The 18,024-nt window shown below is 36.4% G+C and overlaps 1 protein-coding gene across 1 annotated transcript in view; it reads right to left on the bottom strand.

Annotated features, from left to right (window-relative positions):
* Positions 1-3,567: 3,567 nt before the first annotated feature.
* The window catches only part of cnih3 (cornichon family AMPA receptor auxiliary protein 3), a 25,854-nt gene continuing 11,397 nt past the window's right edge, over positions 3,568-18,024 (bottom strand). Inside the window, exons 4-6 of the mRNA XM_084090730.1 lie at positions 9,386-9,498; positions 8,017-8,160; positions 3,568-5,012 (exon numbers count right to left, since the gene is read on the bottom strand). Of these exons, the coding sequence (XP_083946856.1) occupies positions 4,985-5,012; positions 8,017-8,160; positions 9,386-9,498 (285 nt within the window). The 3' untranslated portion in view covers positions 3,568-4,984. The remainder of the gene's footprint in view (positions 5,013-8,016; positions 8,161-9,385; positions 9,499-18,024) is intronic.

Below are 18,024 nucleotides of genomic sequence, written 5' to 3'. Positions count from 1 at the left end.
AATTTTTTCCGTGAACCTCTCATTTATCAGGACACATGTCATTAAGGTCAGGACACACATGTCATTAGAAGGTCCAGACGGACTCTGTGGGGTGTTTTCTTTTCAGAGCTGGTTTTGGTGAAAAATTCTGTGGAATTCTATGGAATACATTTAAACAATCTCGTAAATGGAGCAGAGAGTATAGAAATCACCAAAATCTGTGGAGCTGCATGTGGGCTGTTGCTATAAAAGTAGTATCACATACTAGTCCAGTCATTTTATGAAAAAAGGTTGAACAAATTGCAACAGAAGCAAACTCCACTTTTTTTGTATCCTCAATATGTCTTGAGTAAGAAAAAAAAAGTCCAGAAGAATCCCATTAGGGATCATTCTCCTTACCATTGTCTCCTGTTCTTCCCTCAGACTCGTCCCCCAGAAACAGTCCCACGGACCAATAGCCCCAAACCCAATCTCTTAAAAATTAATAAAGGCTGGTTTCTACAGTACTTCTTCCTGCCTCTATGTATTAATGCTCATGGGTAGCCGTAATGGGTTCCATTCAGACCTTAACATTAAGTATTTTACTGTTATGTGTCAACAAGATTCAACAAGACATTTTCACCTGGCTAGACCCAGTGTTTAGATCTGTTGTGGTATTTATGCAAATTAGCACATACGTAATTAGATTATGCACCGTCTGTCCATGTTAACAAACAATTTTAAAAAACTTGTAATACATTTTTTGTTTGTCTTGATGCAAGTAATCAACTCAGTAATTTTCATGGTGATATCTAAAGGTTACATTTTTTACCCTATTCACGTAAGAAAAAGAATGAATAGGCGTATGAATAGGCTATATTTGGGTCTTTTTCGAAACTTTCCCCTAATGGGATTCTTCTGGACTTTTTTTTTTCCTTACTCAGGACATATTGAGGATACAAAATCAGTTCAGTTTGTTTCTGTTGCAATTTGTTCAAGGTTGACCCGGGACCCCATTTTGGCTTAAAATGACTGGACTATATATTACTCACAGGCTTATTTCTGTGGAGATTATTATTTGGTTTTATGACTGAATCTAGGTTCTCTGACCTGTCTGCTATTATAATATGCACATCCTCATTAGTTAAAAGTTCTTAGTTTTTTGCTTTCGGTCAATGAATCACCTCATGAACTCACATGCATTTAATAAATTCAGATGGCTGACTCTTTCTCAACCCACTGGAATTACCCATGACTGGATCAACCTCATTCACCCTTGAATAATTGATATTGTATATCGTAGTAAATCTGAGCCAAAACTGTTTGCAAACAATGTATATAATTTTACTGCGATAAATGAGCTTTATATATATATATATATATATATTCATATATTGCATATTGATAAGTGTATATATGTGTATATCTTTACCAAACTATCTAGCCAAGGGGCATTTACACAAAGGGCAGATTGTTTGTCAGAGAGAGTTGTTTAGGTTCTGTCAGATTTCCAGATATAAAGAAGGAAGTTCGATTGTATTGTGCCAAATGGGTTAGATTGTAGAGACCTAAGGTTTGGCATATTTTTTAGCTGATGGGAGGAAATAAATGTTCTGTGCAAACAATAGAGAGGCCAACACTGCGCTTTCTACCTGATGGTGTTGTTATCGCCTTTCTACATCCCCACTGGTGTGTTTTGAAATGGATTTTAGGTTCAGACAGAGAGCTGGGGAATCATTGTAGAGGACAACATCCTCTGATGTCTGCTCAGAACTCTCAGCATCATTTTTTAGTTTACCCAGTGGACCAATTTACGCATCATATACAGGCATTGGTGTTGTTATCTAACTAAAAAGGATCAGAGTTTGCTCTCTTTTGCAAGGATCAGCTTTTATTTTCTTGCCGCTCATCTGCCTTTAAGAACTCCAAGCTATGATTCACAGACGGCCTTATAAGGTTTAGGAGTAGAAGTTGAAGGTTTTTGACAGTCAGCACTGTTAGTTGATATGATAAGATAGCCAATAATAAGGCAATTCTATGGTTTACATTTAAACAATATTATAATATGCACATCTGCTATTATAATATGCACATCCTCATTAGTTAAAAGTCCTTAGTTTTTTGCTTTCGGTCAATGAATCACCTCATGAACTGCATGCATTTAATAAATTCAGATGGCTAACTCTTTCTTAACCCACTGGAATTACCCATGACTGGAGAAAAATATATAGTTGGTCCTAATCTTAGAATAGAAAAACAAAAAAGCTTGCTTGCTGAGGCTAAGGTGCCACAAAGAAATGTAGCTTGGAAAAATTATAAAAAAAACTGAATTATGAGGTTTACAGATGTTATTAATTGCTTTTGTTATCTAGAACAATAGATAATAAGATTTATTGGATCCTTTATTTGGCTTTTTAAGGATTATTTGGTACCTAAGAGGATGTATTAGTAAGTCAAGAACAAAATCTTTGTGAACAGCTGCCAAATTGAAAAAAAAAACTTCTTCTCTTGGGAAACTATTAAATTTAATGATCTGTTGCCAGAACACTGGCTAGATGTGCCAGCAGTCGCAGACTGTACAAAGTTTTGAAAAATGCGAACATAAGCCAGACTACACAGAAATGTGTGCGTTTGTTTGTGCGACCAGGAAGAAAGGTGAAAAAGCCATCCAATCCTAGAAAGACAAGGCAAGTAAAATCCATGCTCAGCTGGCCTCATGGGTAATCCGTGCTGACAGGTTGGGCATCTAAGAAACCCGGCAAGCTGACAGGTTGCCCATCCAGCACTGTGTGGGGGACAACCACTTGTCAAAGCACATAATGTGCAAAGCTCTTCGCTTGAGGGCAAGGATATTTTCTGAGAGTGAAACACATGGAACTCTTAAGAGCAAAGATAAGGTGTTATTTAATGAGAATGATTATTATTTATCAACCCTAAAATACCATAAAATATCAACCATAAAATAAATGTAGTTTATTGAGTTATGCATCTCAGATTTTCAAATCCCATGAGTCCCTTTGAGGCCAGAGCCAAAATTCACCACTTATGTTGTGCCACAGCACACTAACCAGGGTCAGATACGGGTGTCGAAATGGTGGCAGAAAGCTCTGCGAGTGCCAGGACCTGCAGACATCTGATGACGTTTATTTCACGGCTATAAGTGGCAAAGTGTTAGATCGTTGGCAAATGGAGCTGCATCCTTTACAAACTGTAATTACGGAGCATGTGGCAGTGATTTGGACGGATAGCAGGTGGAGCAGGAGGACAGCCTGTCACCGATCTGTCAGCCAGTCACTGCCACACAGGGCTTGGCGCCAGAAAACGAATATAATAGTCGACTCCCATGAGCGGGAGGCAACGTTCCCTGAAGAGAAGACATCTGAGAGATGAGGGCACGCGTTAGTCTGAGGTGGATGTTTTTCAGAGTCACTCCAGGGTGAGGATTCCAATGCTTTGTGGGTAATTGAGTGAAATAACCACATATGGAACATGAACCGCATGACTGATGAAATTAATACTATTGTGGAGTGAAAAAAACAGTGCCTCTTAGTGGTATTAAAGCATACGAGTGTTGCATGCATGCATAAGAAAGGACCTATAACTGTTTTAAAATAGTCTGTTTTATTTCATATACAAATTTCTTAAATGATATTTGGATGGGTGAACACGTCCACAGTAAGGATATAGAAAATGTTTGGTCATCATATGTGTAACTACATAAGGCATACAAAAGCAGGCTACATGACAGCAGCAGAGTATAGTTCTGCTAGGGACCGTTATTATTATCCCTTACATAGCAATGAAAATGATGTAGTATCTCTACTGCTATTTTCAGTACTCTGTATTAAATATGGTGCTCAACCAAAGCATCAAGTAGTCTTGAGGGGTTTATGCTCATATGCATCATGTGGTTACTCCGGACAGTTAGCCTGATTGATCCAACAACATTGTCAGTTTAAAATCTGTAGAATCTATAGAAAGAAGAAGTCAGAAACACTAATGAACTCTGAAGAAAGAATAGATAGATGGATAGATAGATAGATAGACAGACAGACAGACAGACAGACAGACAGACAGACAGACAGACAGACAGACAGACAGACAGACAGACAGACAGATAGATAGATAGATAGATAGATAGATAGATAGATAGATAGATAGATAGATAGATAGATAGATAGAAAATGAGAAAGTGAAATTTTTAGATCATGAGCTGTGGTTTTAATTTCTTCCCTAGAATGAAAATCAATGATAGTTTGATACACTGTAATATATTGGAAGACTTGTACTGGGTATATAAATATGACTTGTTTTTCCACCACAACCAATAACTGTATCTATTGTGCAAACTCATAACATCTTTGTGCAAAATTGTGGAAAAGTGGCTTTTGTTTTCTATAATAAAGCCTCTATATTAGCATTTTGTAAATATAAAGTCCAAAAACATCTCAACCAACTGACACCAGCACGTAAAAGCATTACACAAAGTTCTCTATGTACACGAGTAATGCAACAGATACATATTTCATATTAAAAACGCTTATGTTAGGAGTGCACAAATACACATAAAATATATCACAAAAGCTTCTCACACATGTAATCAAACTCAGTGGCCTAGTGTGTGACTGGTAAAAATGAAACATTCGCGGATCAAGTTAGCCATCGTTTTCTTTCATTTGTTTGAATCCGACATTAATTTTAAGCTACATATAGTGAGTGTAAAGGTTGGCAGGTTTTGCTTCTCAAAGTGGTAAAGGACATGTTGTGCTATGCCTGAGACAATCTTTGCAAACGTTACTGTGAGCTTGTGAAAAGCGCGTCACACCAGGTCCATGAGACATCTTGGGCGTTAAGTCAGATCTGTAAACAACACAGGGTTCTTCTGATGGGGTCAAGTCTTCTCTGTAGGTTCAGACACCGCAGTGGTTTGAACTTGTGTCTAGCGGTCTAGCTCTTCTTTCATTCAAATGTAGTTTAGAGCTTTCTGAAAACTGGACTTGACTTGACTTCAGTGTTGAGAACTCTGTTATGAGGTCACCAAGGAGTATACCATACTGGAAAACAAAACAAAAAGGCATTACTGACAGGGTAGAATTTGATAAAACAGATTAGACTTTCTAATCTAATACTGTAGATAGAAAGATAGACAGACAGACAGACAGACAGATAGACAGACAGACAGACAGACAGACAGACAGATAGATAGATAGATAGATAGATAGATAGATAGATAGATAGATAGATAGATAGATAGATAGATAGATAGATAGATAGATAGATAGATAGATAGATAGACAGAGACAGACAGACAGACAGACAGACAGACAGACAGACAGATAGACAGACAGATAGATAGATAGATAGATAGATAGATAGATTGATTAACTCCATTCCAAACATCACTTCCAGCTTCCATCCTATGAATTTGCTGAGAAAATGGGACTTATCCCTTTATGCACACTACTTTTCGATTCTGTGAAATGAGCTTGTGCCCATGGGTTCTATCATTCTGTCAGGGAACGGCTTTAATTAGTTCATTTCTTCCTTGCTAACAACAAACACAAAAACACAATTTGTCCCCAAATTATCCAGCTGAAACTGCAGCATTCATCCTCAGCTAGTGGAAATATAAGGCGAGAGGCTTCAAAGCAGTTGACACTATGAAAAATGACAGCTTCACCAGCTTGAGGATCACTCCGGGCAGGTCATGATATGGATTGTATTTATTTAGAATGCACTGCCATATGTTGATGTATGTTGAATTTCTGTGCTGACTTCACACTAGGGGCCATTGATGTCATGCCAGAATGCTGTCCACAGGCATTAATACATAATAAGGGGTTGCCCTGATAAAAACTGCATAAGCAGTTCTTGGCTCGCTGTGTCTAATTATCTTCAATGTGTGGGGGTGGGAAAAGTATGGCATGGGTTCCTTTTACATTCCTAATCTTTTTTTTTTTAAGGAAAGTAGATATATTTATGCCCTTTGAAATTATATCACTGCTGCTTATGCAGAATATGTTTAACCTAATCAGAAAAAAGTTTTTTTTAAGGTTGAGTGTCATGATTATATTCAGTGCACACAGCTCAAGGCTGGTCTCAAACATAAAGATGTTTTAAATGGAGAGCTGCTGTATTATTAAAGACTGTGTCTTATTTGCGTCCTGAGAACATCTTTTTAGTGTTAGTGTTGAAAGTGGAAGATCAATGAAAAATGTATTTCAGCTATGAGCAGATATGATCCTGATGGAGCCTGAGGCGAACAATGTTCCTCATGCCTTTGCAATCTTTGTGGAGCTTTAACATACGAGAACTGGTGTGACGTTTGCCCAAATCTCTCTCTTTCACTTCTATCAAAGTGGAACGCTCCTTTCTTGAGTCATTAGGTTTGAATGGCGTTTAGAAAAAAAATACTATTGTAATTGGTTGGGTGATGGCCTGGTGCGCTGATAATGGATTTGCAATTGATTTGTAAGATTGATTCATAAGAGGGAGCACAACATTGCGAATATTACGAAGGATTAGAGTACAAATTATGTTTGAAGTTCAAGCCACAGGGGTTGAACTAGGCAGGGCAGACAAATAGTTCAAGTTCAAGTTCACTTTATTTATATAGCACATTTACAACAGCCACTAGGCTGACCAAAGTGTTTTACAGAACAACCAGATAAATAATACCTGCATAACAACACATAAAACACAAATAAAAGCAACAAAGCTAAGAGCAACCGGAGTAGCAAAACAGTCTCAGACTCAAATATAAAATAGTAAAACAGAAGTGGCAAAGCAGTATCAGACTCAAATATAGAAGGGAAAGACAGGAGTAGCAAAACAGTATCAGACTGTATTCATCAAATCAGACATTATATAAGAATTTATAAGATTAGTTTTGTTTCTTTTAAGTCGATGTGCAGACTAATTGTTCCAAGTTAAGATCAGGTTAAGCATAATGTTGATTACCACAGAAATAATTAAAACTAGTCCACATTAAAGTAAAAAATGTGATGCTCATATTTTCAAGCACTATAAAATTATTTCGTAAAAACCTGTGTATAATTTGAGAGTAACATTGTGTAAATCATAATTTTGGAGAGACTATTGTTCTAGACAGATAATTTTTAGTTATATTTGCCACCAAGATAATTTCTGTTTACAGACAAGGTTGGTAAGTGATTCTATCACATTAGTGTCACGCTAACACATATATTATTCAAGTATTGTGGTTATACTATACTTGTGGCTAAAACATTGTGTGTTTTGACATTTATTGTCAGCCCCATTTTACTTCCATTCCTTCCAACTTCCAAGAATTAGAAATTGTTTTCTGTGGTAATTATGCAACAAATGCTGTTGATTTAGTTTAACTTGTGCTGAACAGTGGGTTACACTTTATTTTAACAGCATGTACTTACTACAGGGTTAGGATTTGGAAAGGGGTTTGGTTTAGGGTTAGTTGGATGTAATTATGCAAAATGTATTGTTGCTACTACAGTAAGTGCATGTAACATATGTAACAAGGACACTGTAAAATAAAGACATTCCTTTAAAAAAGTAGCAATAAAAAGCCAGCAGTTAGAGGAAGGGTCAAGATTCACAAGATGGCATGACTACCATCACTTCTAAAAGAGTGAGTGCGTACCAATAGATCCTGGAGAAAAAAGGGGGTAAAACTGCTGTATTTGGCCTAGAATTTCAATTCTAGAAGCAAATAGTGTTAAATAATGCAGAATGTGGCTGATACACAACAACTGCCTTTGATCTGACAAAAGGTCATAAGGCCTGTTCGCCCAAAGGGTGAATCTTTATAGAATATGTGCGTTTTTCTGTGTATTTTTAACATTTAATGTGACATGATATAGTCTGGATGAAAAAAGAATCAGGAATTCTACCCAAAGGCATGTTGCTGGCATCCTTGTCAGTTCAAATGCTTGTATATGTAATTATACATCTCTGCTATGCTATAGGCTTGAGATAGCTTATACTATAGCAATTGCACACAATAAAAGCAAATTTAGCTGTAAAATTTAAAAATCAGTGACCTTCTGGATATCTACTCACCAATAGAGATAGTAGAAGAACGAGAGGACGAAGAAGGACATCTTGCACCAGGCTTCTTTTTGGCAGAATTTGAGCGTGTCTCCATTCATGACAGACGCTGGATCGTAGAGAAGCTCCTTAGTGTCTGTGGGGCTGTGGAAGTACCTGCCGAAAATGGGAAAAAACACAAGGCGGGTAGTGCGTCTTGAAACATTATGTGCACCTTTGTTTTGTTTTTTGTTTTTTTATTTTTTATTTATTTTTCATCTAATGCAAAGTTTGGCTTGTCTAAACCTCTTAATTCTATGTATTTCTGTCAATCTAGGCAGTTCTTGGAGATGGATGACTTAAATATAGTCTTTAATTGTAAGACGAGGAAAAAACGACTCCCCTAGTTTAATAATTCTATTAGGAAAATCAAAAACAGCTTTAAGTGCATTAGGAAGAAAGACGTGGAAGAATTGGAGCAAAACGAAGGGAAGAAGAGACTGACAGTGCACTGGAAAGCAGCATTATTGGATCTGTGAAAAAGGTAGATTGATTTTATTGAAAATTATTGATAGTGAACTCAACCAGCTAATCAAACTTCATAACAATAATCAAAATTCACCATTACTATTGTACTGACTAAGTTTGATGTTTCACCATTCATCATTCCCTAAAATAATAATAATAAAAAAACAATGATTTCTCATATTCTGAGAACGGTGGCAGTAATTGACAACAGCTCTGAACATTCAGTAACAAACCCTGAAGAAAGATTTTAGAGCTCCAAAGAGACTGAAACTCATTTTATCCAAGTTATGAATTCCTCAGTTGTTTCACTGTGTGATGAAACATTCAGTCTGCTATTATTCATCCAAAAACTGAAAAAAGTAATGCGCAGTGACAAGATTAGGAACACACTGAACATTTAGTGGCAAGGAGCTTTAATGTAGGAAAATTAAGCATGGAATTGATCTGAAATATGGATAATTCCAATACTGATGCTGTATCAAGAGGATCAATCCTCACATAAAAATATAGATTTTTTATTTTTTTATTTTTTTATAATAATGATTTAGCATGAAAATTCTTAGTAGTCTTAGAATTCTTAGAAAAGTCTTAGGATAAGAACCCCTCCATATGTAGCTCATCACTCATTCAGTCATATAGAGCTGTTACTAATGGCTTTTTCATTTTATATGTCTATAATTAGCATTTTTATACTTAAATATTCACAAAAAAAATTAACCATTTAATAGAGGTATATTAATATCAGAAGTATTGCTGTCTCAAGGACAGGTGGGATTTCTCAGGACACATATTTCAGTGATATCGGACAGGTAGCAAGCCCATAATAGTCCTCATAGGTTGTTTAAGCGGAGGAAAGGCTGGTTCAGTTGCTCACCTCCATGTGTTGTAGAAGAGCAGAGGGATATTCAGGCCTACGGTAAGCCACTCCTGAGCACACAGGAACATGATACAGAAGAGTCCATGGATAGAGTACTCTGGAAGCACCAACTAGAGAGAACACAGATAAGTAACTCAGTTCTTTTCTTGGGTAAAACAGGGTGGAAGACCTGCTCTGATTTAGGTCTGATTCGTGCAGGTATACCTGGATTTGAAGTCTTTGATTAATTCTTAATGGAATAGTTCACCCAAAAATGAAAAATCTGTCATTATACACTCACCCTCATGTCATTCAAAACTATTACTTTTTTTTTAAAGAGTGACTAGGATATTAGGCCATGATTAAATGATGACAAAACTGTAATTTTGGATGAAATATCCCTTTAAGAAAGGAAATGACTGTTTTATATTCACATACTGTTGCTCTGAAGAGATTGCAGAGATCAGTGAAAAATTGGATTTCTCTTATATAAGAAAAAGGGATACAATTGTAATGTTTTCATGGAAATTCTAAGGCAGAGTATTTGATGAAATCAATAAAAATCTAAGGTGATCACTGGATTTAACATTGTGAGTTTGAGGACATGGTTTCTAGGTTACGCTAGTTCACCTTCAACTGAGGAAGAACAGGACAATTTTTGGCGACACTGCTGTGCCAGTTTGCTGTAAATGGACAAGAAAGGGGACTCTTAGGGCAGTTTCTTTGGACAGTACTTGAGGTTGCTATACCAAGCATAATACCCAAACTACTTCAGCTGTGTTGCCCAATCACAGTGGGATTTCCATGGATTTCCATATATATATTAGGACTATATATAGGACTTAAGGCTTTATATATAGTTTATATAACATATATACTTTATATAACAGTTTATACCTGACATAGACTGAGGGCTGGCTTCAGTGAATCATTTATCACTTGAGACACAACATCCTAAGGCACAAACCTTTCCTTTTAGAGTCCACAGCAGGCTAAAGAAAATTAGGTTCAGGCCAACATTTATGTAAGAGGGCTCATTAAAGTTTGACCTGTCCCAGCTATTTAACCTTATTGGCGCAAAAAAGCCCAAAATATTCCATCATTAAAATATACCCTGGATATAAAAAGAAAAGGATAAATGCTTTAGAGAAAATGTCTTGTCCTGTGTAATTCCCTTCTGCATGCGACATTCTCATCTTCACAACAAGAGAAATATTAAAGTCGTCACCTTTATTTATATAGCTCTTTATACAAAACCGATCGTTTTAAAGCAGCTTTACAGGGATAAACAGGAAAATAATGATTCAGTGATGCAAACAGAATTCAATTCTTCTGAAAAGCAGATCTAAAAAGACAATAGTAAACATTATTAATTTGGTAAATCTGTTCAGTGTTGATTCCGTTCGGTTTAATAACTGTGTAAAGTTAATACATTCTGTAATGTTCAATTCATCTATAAAGCAGCTCTGGAGAAAACAGTGATGTCATTATCCAGGTCAGTGTAGTTCTCATCCAATAATGTTAGCGCAGTCCGATCAATAATATTGCTGAATATTAAGTGTCCCCAACTAAGCAAGCCAAAAGGTGACAATGGCAAGGAACCCAAACTCCATCAGGTGACAGAAATGGAGAGAAAAAAAAAAAAACTTGGGAGAAGCCAGGCTCAGATGGGGGGGCCAGTTCTCTGGCCAGATGAACGAACATGGTGTGGTTTAATTCCAGGCTGCATCACAAGTCAGATTGTGGACTGATATCATTCAGAATATTTCATCCAGTTCCTTCTACTTGAAGATCGGAATATATACGTCAGCATTTGGTGGGAGGGGAGCTGAAGCTGACCATAGGGTCCGTGCAGAAGACTTGTCCTCATGTCTTCGCTGAAGGCCATTAAACAAAGACTTCAACATATTTTTTGCATAAATTCAAGTTATTATTCAAACCGTTCCCTTAGTATATCTCTTCACTTCAAGCTGAGGCTCATGGATAATTTCTTATCTGGATTTTAGCTGAATTGTGAACTGCCGTTGGCAAAGCAAAGTTTCTATTCTAAAACTCCACTCTCCTCACTAGAATAAATGATCTTCCTGCCATCGTTCCACATGGGAGACTCAGGAGAGTTTGATGTTAGGACGTTGCTACATTAATGCAGTACTCTAATCAGTATTCCAATTAGTTTAATCAGTTTTAATCTTGAACAAAAATTTACACTCAGATTATTTATAATCAACATTCTCTCACCTTGTCCACCATCTTGGGTTTATTGTTTTTCCACTGAGCTTGTTGCAATGCATTTTGGGACTGCATTCTGCATGAGTTATATTTGTGAAGTTGCCTTCCAATTTGGCTTTACCTATCTTATAAAGCAGCATACGTAAGTTGCTTACAGCTTTTTTGCGCCAATGATGCCTTAAAATTATAGACTTTGGAACAGGGCAGAGGGCAGTGAGAAATTCTGGATAATCAAGTAAATATGGACTGGCAGCTGGCCCAGGAAGTGCCCATCTGGAAGATCAGTCTTAATCTGTTAGACTTCAGGGCATCTGAACATCTGACTAACTTTAGGCACAATATTTTGTCCTTCATTTCAGTGGCACACATAAACAACAGCAAAAATTTGCAATTTTGGAGTGATTTTATCATTAGCCTATGTGTGATATTTATGTGACATTAACTAGCAGGCCAGCTGTGACACTAAATAATAGCATGTCTTAAATAAAACTGCAGAAATAAACCCTATATTTTGCCATCAAATGTAATACAAAGTAAATAAATTCCTGTCTGGAGAAATTCTTGTTTAAAGGTGCAGTATGTAATATTGACAGCTAGTGGTTGAAATGGGTACTGCAGGCCAAATTCTAAATATTGGAGAGAGATTCCCCGCACCCTCCACAGTCTCGACGCTCATGCGGTTTACCAGATTGAGGACACGCAAGAGGAACAAGCGTAATTGACAATGGAAGTGACACACGTTTTACACTGTAAGTTGATGAGTTGATTTATCCACATTTATTATCTCTGGACATACTGTACTAATGGATGCTAAGGCTTTTTAGGTCGGGTAGAATCTGCAATCTCTGACCCAGTTCTTTTGCTTGCATTCATGGCTGCAATATGCTGTATTTTCCACCAACTGGCAACCCGAGGTGTCGAAATACTATTGGGTAAATTTGCTGTGCATGCGGGATCACACAGACCAAAACAAAAACATGGAACATTCGAACGCACATTTCGAAGTAGAATAACTGGCTGTTTTTCGAAGAAACAAGAATGTGAACAGCATGTTTTCAAAATATCTGCAAACATATTATGGTATTTTTATACTTTAGTACAGTCAAAAAAAAAAAAACCTACAGCACCCTTTACAGGATTTCCTGTTAAAATAAAGGCAAAATAAGATCATTTGGTAACATTTTACAATAAGGTCTCATTTGATCACATTAGTAAAAGCTTTCACTATCTTACACAAAAATAAAGTACATAATTGTACCTTTAGGGGTACAATGGCTTGTCATTGGGGCTGTACCCTCAAGGGTACAATATTGTACCTTAACCTTTAAAAGCAACGGTACATATATGTACCTTTTAATGCTTTTTGACCCTCAAAAAGGTACATATATGTACCTTGAGGTCCAATAATAAGCCCTATGGGGTACGTTACTGAAGAATGTACCTTGGGGGACAGAAATGGACTCCTACTGTACCCCTATTTCTGACAGTGTACAGTATTAGTGAGCAATATATTTTTTACAAACTTTATGAATCTTTGTTAATGTTAGTTCATAATTTTTTTTTTTTATGTTAACAATTAACTAATGTTAACAATTAACTTTTGATTTTTTAAAATATGTATTTGTTAATGTTGGAATTAACATTAACTAAGATTAATAAACACTGTAGAAGTATTTTCCAGTCTTAATTAATGTTAGCCTATGTAGTTTACAAATGTTAACAAATGAAACCTTATTGTAAATTGTTAACAATAATTTAAATAAACTTTCTCATATCTCAGATATTATGTTTTTATGGGTTTAAAATCTTTTTTTTTTTTTGGCTGTATATCAGCATTTTCCTGGATTTTGCTGACTCCGTACACTTGAAGCCTCTCATGCACATATTTAACCATTCAGAAGGAGCTAGTTTCTCCACCATTGCTATACCTATGTTAATTATGAGGACCACTCAGACCGAAGTCCAGAAGCTTTGAGTGCTTTAAGTATAACTTTTAAACTTGCCTTCCCATGGGAATCACAAGAGCCTCTTCAGAATCATGTCATCTAATGAGAGGTCTACTTTGGCGGAGAGCTTTGTACTGTGAAGTGTCCTTCACATTCTCTCTTCCTCACTCACTCTGTAACCCTCTGTTCCCACCATTAGTGCAAAAGGAAGCAGACACCAAACCCGTAGATATCTCTTTAATGAGGCAGTGTGTCTTGACAATATATATATATTAAGAATGGAGATAAAAAAAGAAATGGGCAAGAGCCACTGATACCATTAGAGGACTGACCACAAGAATAAAGAGAATAGTTCTACCTACAGTACTTGTAACCATAAATAAATTCATATATGTTCAGGAACCATTCCCTTTCACATTCACTTATTACAATGACAAATCTGACTGTGCCCTCAGATTAGCAACAGCATAATGTTCTCGGCCTTAGTAGATCAGAATAGCCGCTATAGTCTCCAATTACTGTCTTGCTCTTTCAGCAGCAGCCAATAATTAACTGCAGCATAGAATTATACATATTTTCTCTTTAAAGAACATCTATCCCCATGAGACAGGATAGCATATGAACTGGCTCTCCATTAAACTATTTGGACTGTGATTATCACCATTTTGAATATTGGGTTATGGCACAGATACACTCTTCCAGGCTGAAAATGAAAAAAATAAAAAAAATAAATGCATATTCAAAATAAAGCAGGGTCAAAAACAGATAGATTACCAGCATAAACCCTGTCATATCTGATGCACTAAGAGAGATTATATTTATTTATTTATTATGTATAGGCTTTTATAAAGCAGTTGCAACAAAATAAAAATATATATTTTTCCACTGAATTTCTACAACCCTGCAATATCCTTCTATCAGAATAAAACAGTACATAATAATATAAATCAATTGAATAACAAATAATAAACTGAATAGTAATGAATGTGAAAGAGAAAGGTTACTGAACATGTAACATTAATAATATGTTAAATTATCAAATAATACAATATGCTGTATTATTAAAATATTTTTAAAAATCTGTAATACTTTATGCTGTGTTTCTATACCCCAATACAATTTTAGTACACAGAAACATAATTCAAAATATTCAGTGCAGGCAGAAACAAAATATTTCTAAACAATTTAAAAAAGTCTTAAAAAAATAAACATGCAAATGTAAGTCAACCTTGGGTAAGAGACAGTGACGTCAAGCTGGAAGGAATACACTGATTGAAAGTTATAGTGGAACACTGATTTTTAGCAGCAGAGTAATTATACCAGCAGCAGCAGCAGCAGCAGAAGAACAGCCACACCTCTGATAAGAGCACATTGTCTCAGAGCCTGGTGACAGGCTAATAGGCCCCTGCTGCCCCCTACACATCCAAGTCTCAGACCTAACAAGATGCATACAGAGACAAGATACTGTATGATTACCAGCCAGATGTTGCTATTTTTAAAAGCCACAAAGGAGAATGCTCTTTTCCCCAGCAGCGTGGGGCCAGCTACAAGAGGCTTGATAACAAAGGCTTATTTTTAACTGTGTTTTTCTTTCTGAAAAGAATTTAGCATATACATCACGAGCTGATAAATTCAAGCAGGTTTTCATTTTTCATTGCACATGACTGATCTAGCAAATTCATTCACAGGCTACGCCTCGGCAGCAGTAGTTTAGTCTCGGCACTAAACTGTCTGATGAGGGCTGGGCTGCTTTTGGCTTGGTAAGAGACCGAGAGCAGTGCAAGAAAGCCCCCTCCTCGTTCTCTGCCCAGAGCCTTTTGAAGGCAAATGGAGCTTTTCCTCCAGGCAGAGGCAGTATTTCTTACTGCGCCCCCAAGTATATCCGTGTAGGGTGTGAAAAAGAAAAATCACATTCCCTGCTCTAATGAGATAAGGATTGCTTGGAAAAGCCATAAGAGGGAGAGACTGAAGTATGTGTGAGGCAAAACACAGCAGTCTACAAATCTGAGATGAGGTTTTCTGACTTATGCTTCAATAAGTGCATCTGAATCTGGCCTGAAAATGTTGTCACCATAGAAATGATACAGAATAGTACTGAAGATGATGCCATTGTACTGAAGCAAATTACGGTTTCACTTTATTTTGATGGTCCCTTTAACACATTCTGTTGACTATAAGTAGCGTCGCACCTACATGTCTACTAACTCTCATTAGAGTGTTAGTAGAGTATTAGTAGACTGGTAGGGTTAGGGTTAGAATAAGTTGACATGTAGTTGCAAAGTTACTTATAGTCAGTAGAATGTCTGTTGGAGGAGCATCACAATAAAGAGTTATCAGATATTAAGCAGACACTCTACTAATACTCTAATGAAAGTTAGTTGACATGTAGTTGCAAAGCTACTTATAATCAACAGAATGTTCAAAAGGGACCATCAAAATAAAGTGTTACCCAGATTATTAAAATAATATATGGACATTTTTTACTTTGTATTAAGCTGATGTCTGTTTTTCTGCCGACTATTATATATAAAGATGTATAAATCTAAAAAGAAACATTTTCAAATAATCACTATAACACTTTCATAATCACAGAGAATTGGGTAGATCGGGGTAAGCTGTGCCAGTATGTCCTCTATAGTACATAAAAAGAAACTGGGCACATTTTTTTTTGTCCAACCAAAGTTCAGGCAACCTATATGAAAACAGTCAAACAATCATTTTGCAATTCCTTTGCGTTTTTGATATCGGTGTGTAATTTATGTTGTCGCAAAACCTTCAAGCATTGTCAAGTTATGTTTACCACAGACCTTAACCCCATAGCAAAATCGAGGGAACCAGTGGCGAATTAGTCTTCCAGACTTTGATGTCATCCCTGCACCTCTCTATTGCAAGGGTCTAAATGCGGTCCTCTGAGAAGATCCAACATAACAGATCTCAGAACCTGGGTTCAAAAGAGTCTTATTAAATGTTTTATGCTCTGTCATATCTCGAATTATGTGTATCCCTGTGTATCGGAAACATCATTAGGGTACTAGTTTCCAAAGAGAAAGGGGCTGCTGCATATCACACAGGTCTTTTATGAATGATCCTCTGCCTTTCAGCTCTACCATTGTCATTTCCATTTATCGAAAATTCTGTGCAAATGCCTTTGGTGATGAATGCAAGTGTGAAGTGGAGTGATGAGAGGACAGAAACGTTTGTACTGCAACATCAAAAAGTAGCTTCTCGTTTGAAGAACAAACACACAGTGTTGGCAACCATAGGGGATTACGCTGCACTCCCCCAGTGGACGGCTCTGATTGGCTGCTGCAATATTGACCTTGACCTTCAGAGTTAAAGGGAAAAGCTTAGCTTAAGAGAAAGACAGGGTCAAAACAATGATGGTAAACCACAGGGACAGAACTTGACAGTAAAATGAAACAATTATAGGTTCTGAAATGTGTTGAAAACAGTTTTATAGAACAGTAAACTATGTGCAGTTTTCTTATTGATTCTTTGACAGACATGAAATTAAAAACTTTTCAGCCATTTATTATTCAAACGGAAGCAAAATGATATACTTGTGTTAAAGATTGTTTAACATTTTCTAGAAAACACCACTGGGTTACAGGCCAAGTGTTTTATTCTATGATGAATGGTGAAAATACAATTTACAATTTATTCAGAGCCATATTTTATTTTCCTGGCAGAAATACAAGGTAGATTTTTTTATGAAACAATTTCACTTCACTAAAATGCAACCTAATTCATATACACTATACTGTTAAATATTTAGTCAAATGGTTAGTAGAGGTCAGGTAGATTTTATTATTATTATTATTTGAAAGAAATTAATATTTTTATTTAGCAAGGACACATTAATTAACCAAAAGTTATAGTAAAGGCATTTATAATTTTACAAAATATTTCCATTTCAAATAAATGCTGTTCTTAAGTGTTCTAGGCTATTCATCAAAGAATTGTGAAAAAAGTATCCCGGTTTCCACAAAAATAATAAGCAACACAACCATTTTCAACATTGATAATAATAAGAAATGTTTCTTGAGCACCAAATCAGCATATTATGCCAAGTTCACACTGAACGATTTTAAGCCCGATTTTCGCTCGCCGACAGGTTTTGGGAGATCGCCGACAAATGCCCAAAATCAAATCGGTGCTCGTTCATGCGAGTGACAATCACACAGTCTGAATTATCAAAGACGCGATCTGAGACAATCGCTGACGAGTCGCCGACGCCCGTGATTCAAAATCCTGATGTGTGAATGTGTTCTGACTGAAAACTACATCGGCGATGACCTACAGCCAATGAGAGAGCAAGATACTGGGCAGCGGGATGTTCGGGGAGGAGTTATAGACCAGAATATCAGAATTTTAATAGATATATTTACAAATATATAAAACAGAAACAAAGCACAAACATTTGCAGCAACAGCAGTACATTGTAAAATTATTTATATACCCCCAACTCTCTTTGCAGAACAC

The sequence above is a fragment of the Abramis brama genome, assembly GCF_963993115.1.
Source record: "Abramis brama genome assembly, chromosome: 18".
In the NCBI taxonomy this organism is placed as follows: domain Eukaryota; kingdom Metazoa; phylum Chordata; class Actinopteri; order Cypriniformes; family Leuciscidae; genus Abramis; species Abramis brama.
Note: the sequence above shows the minus strand (reverse complement) of the source record. Positions and strands in the feature narration are given on the sequence as shown.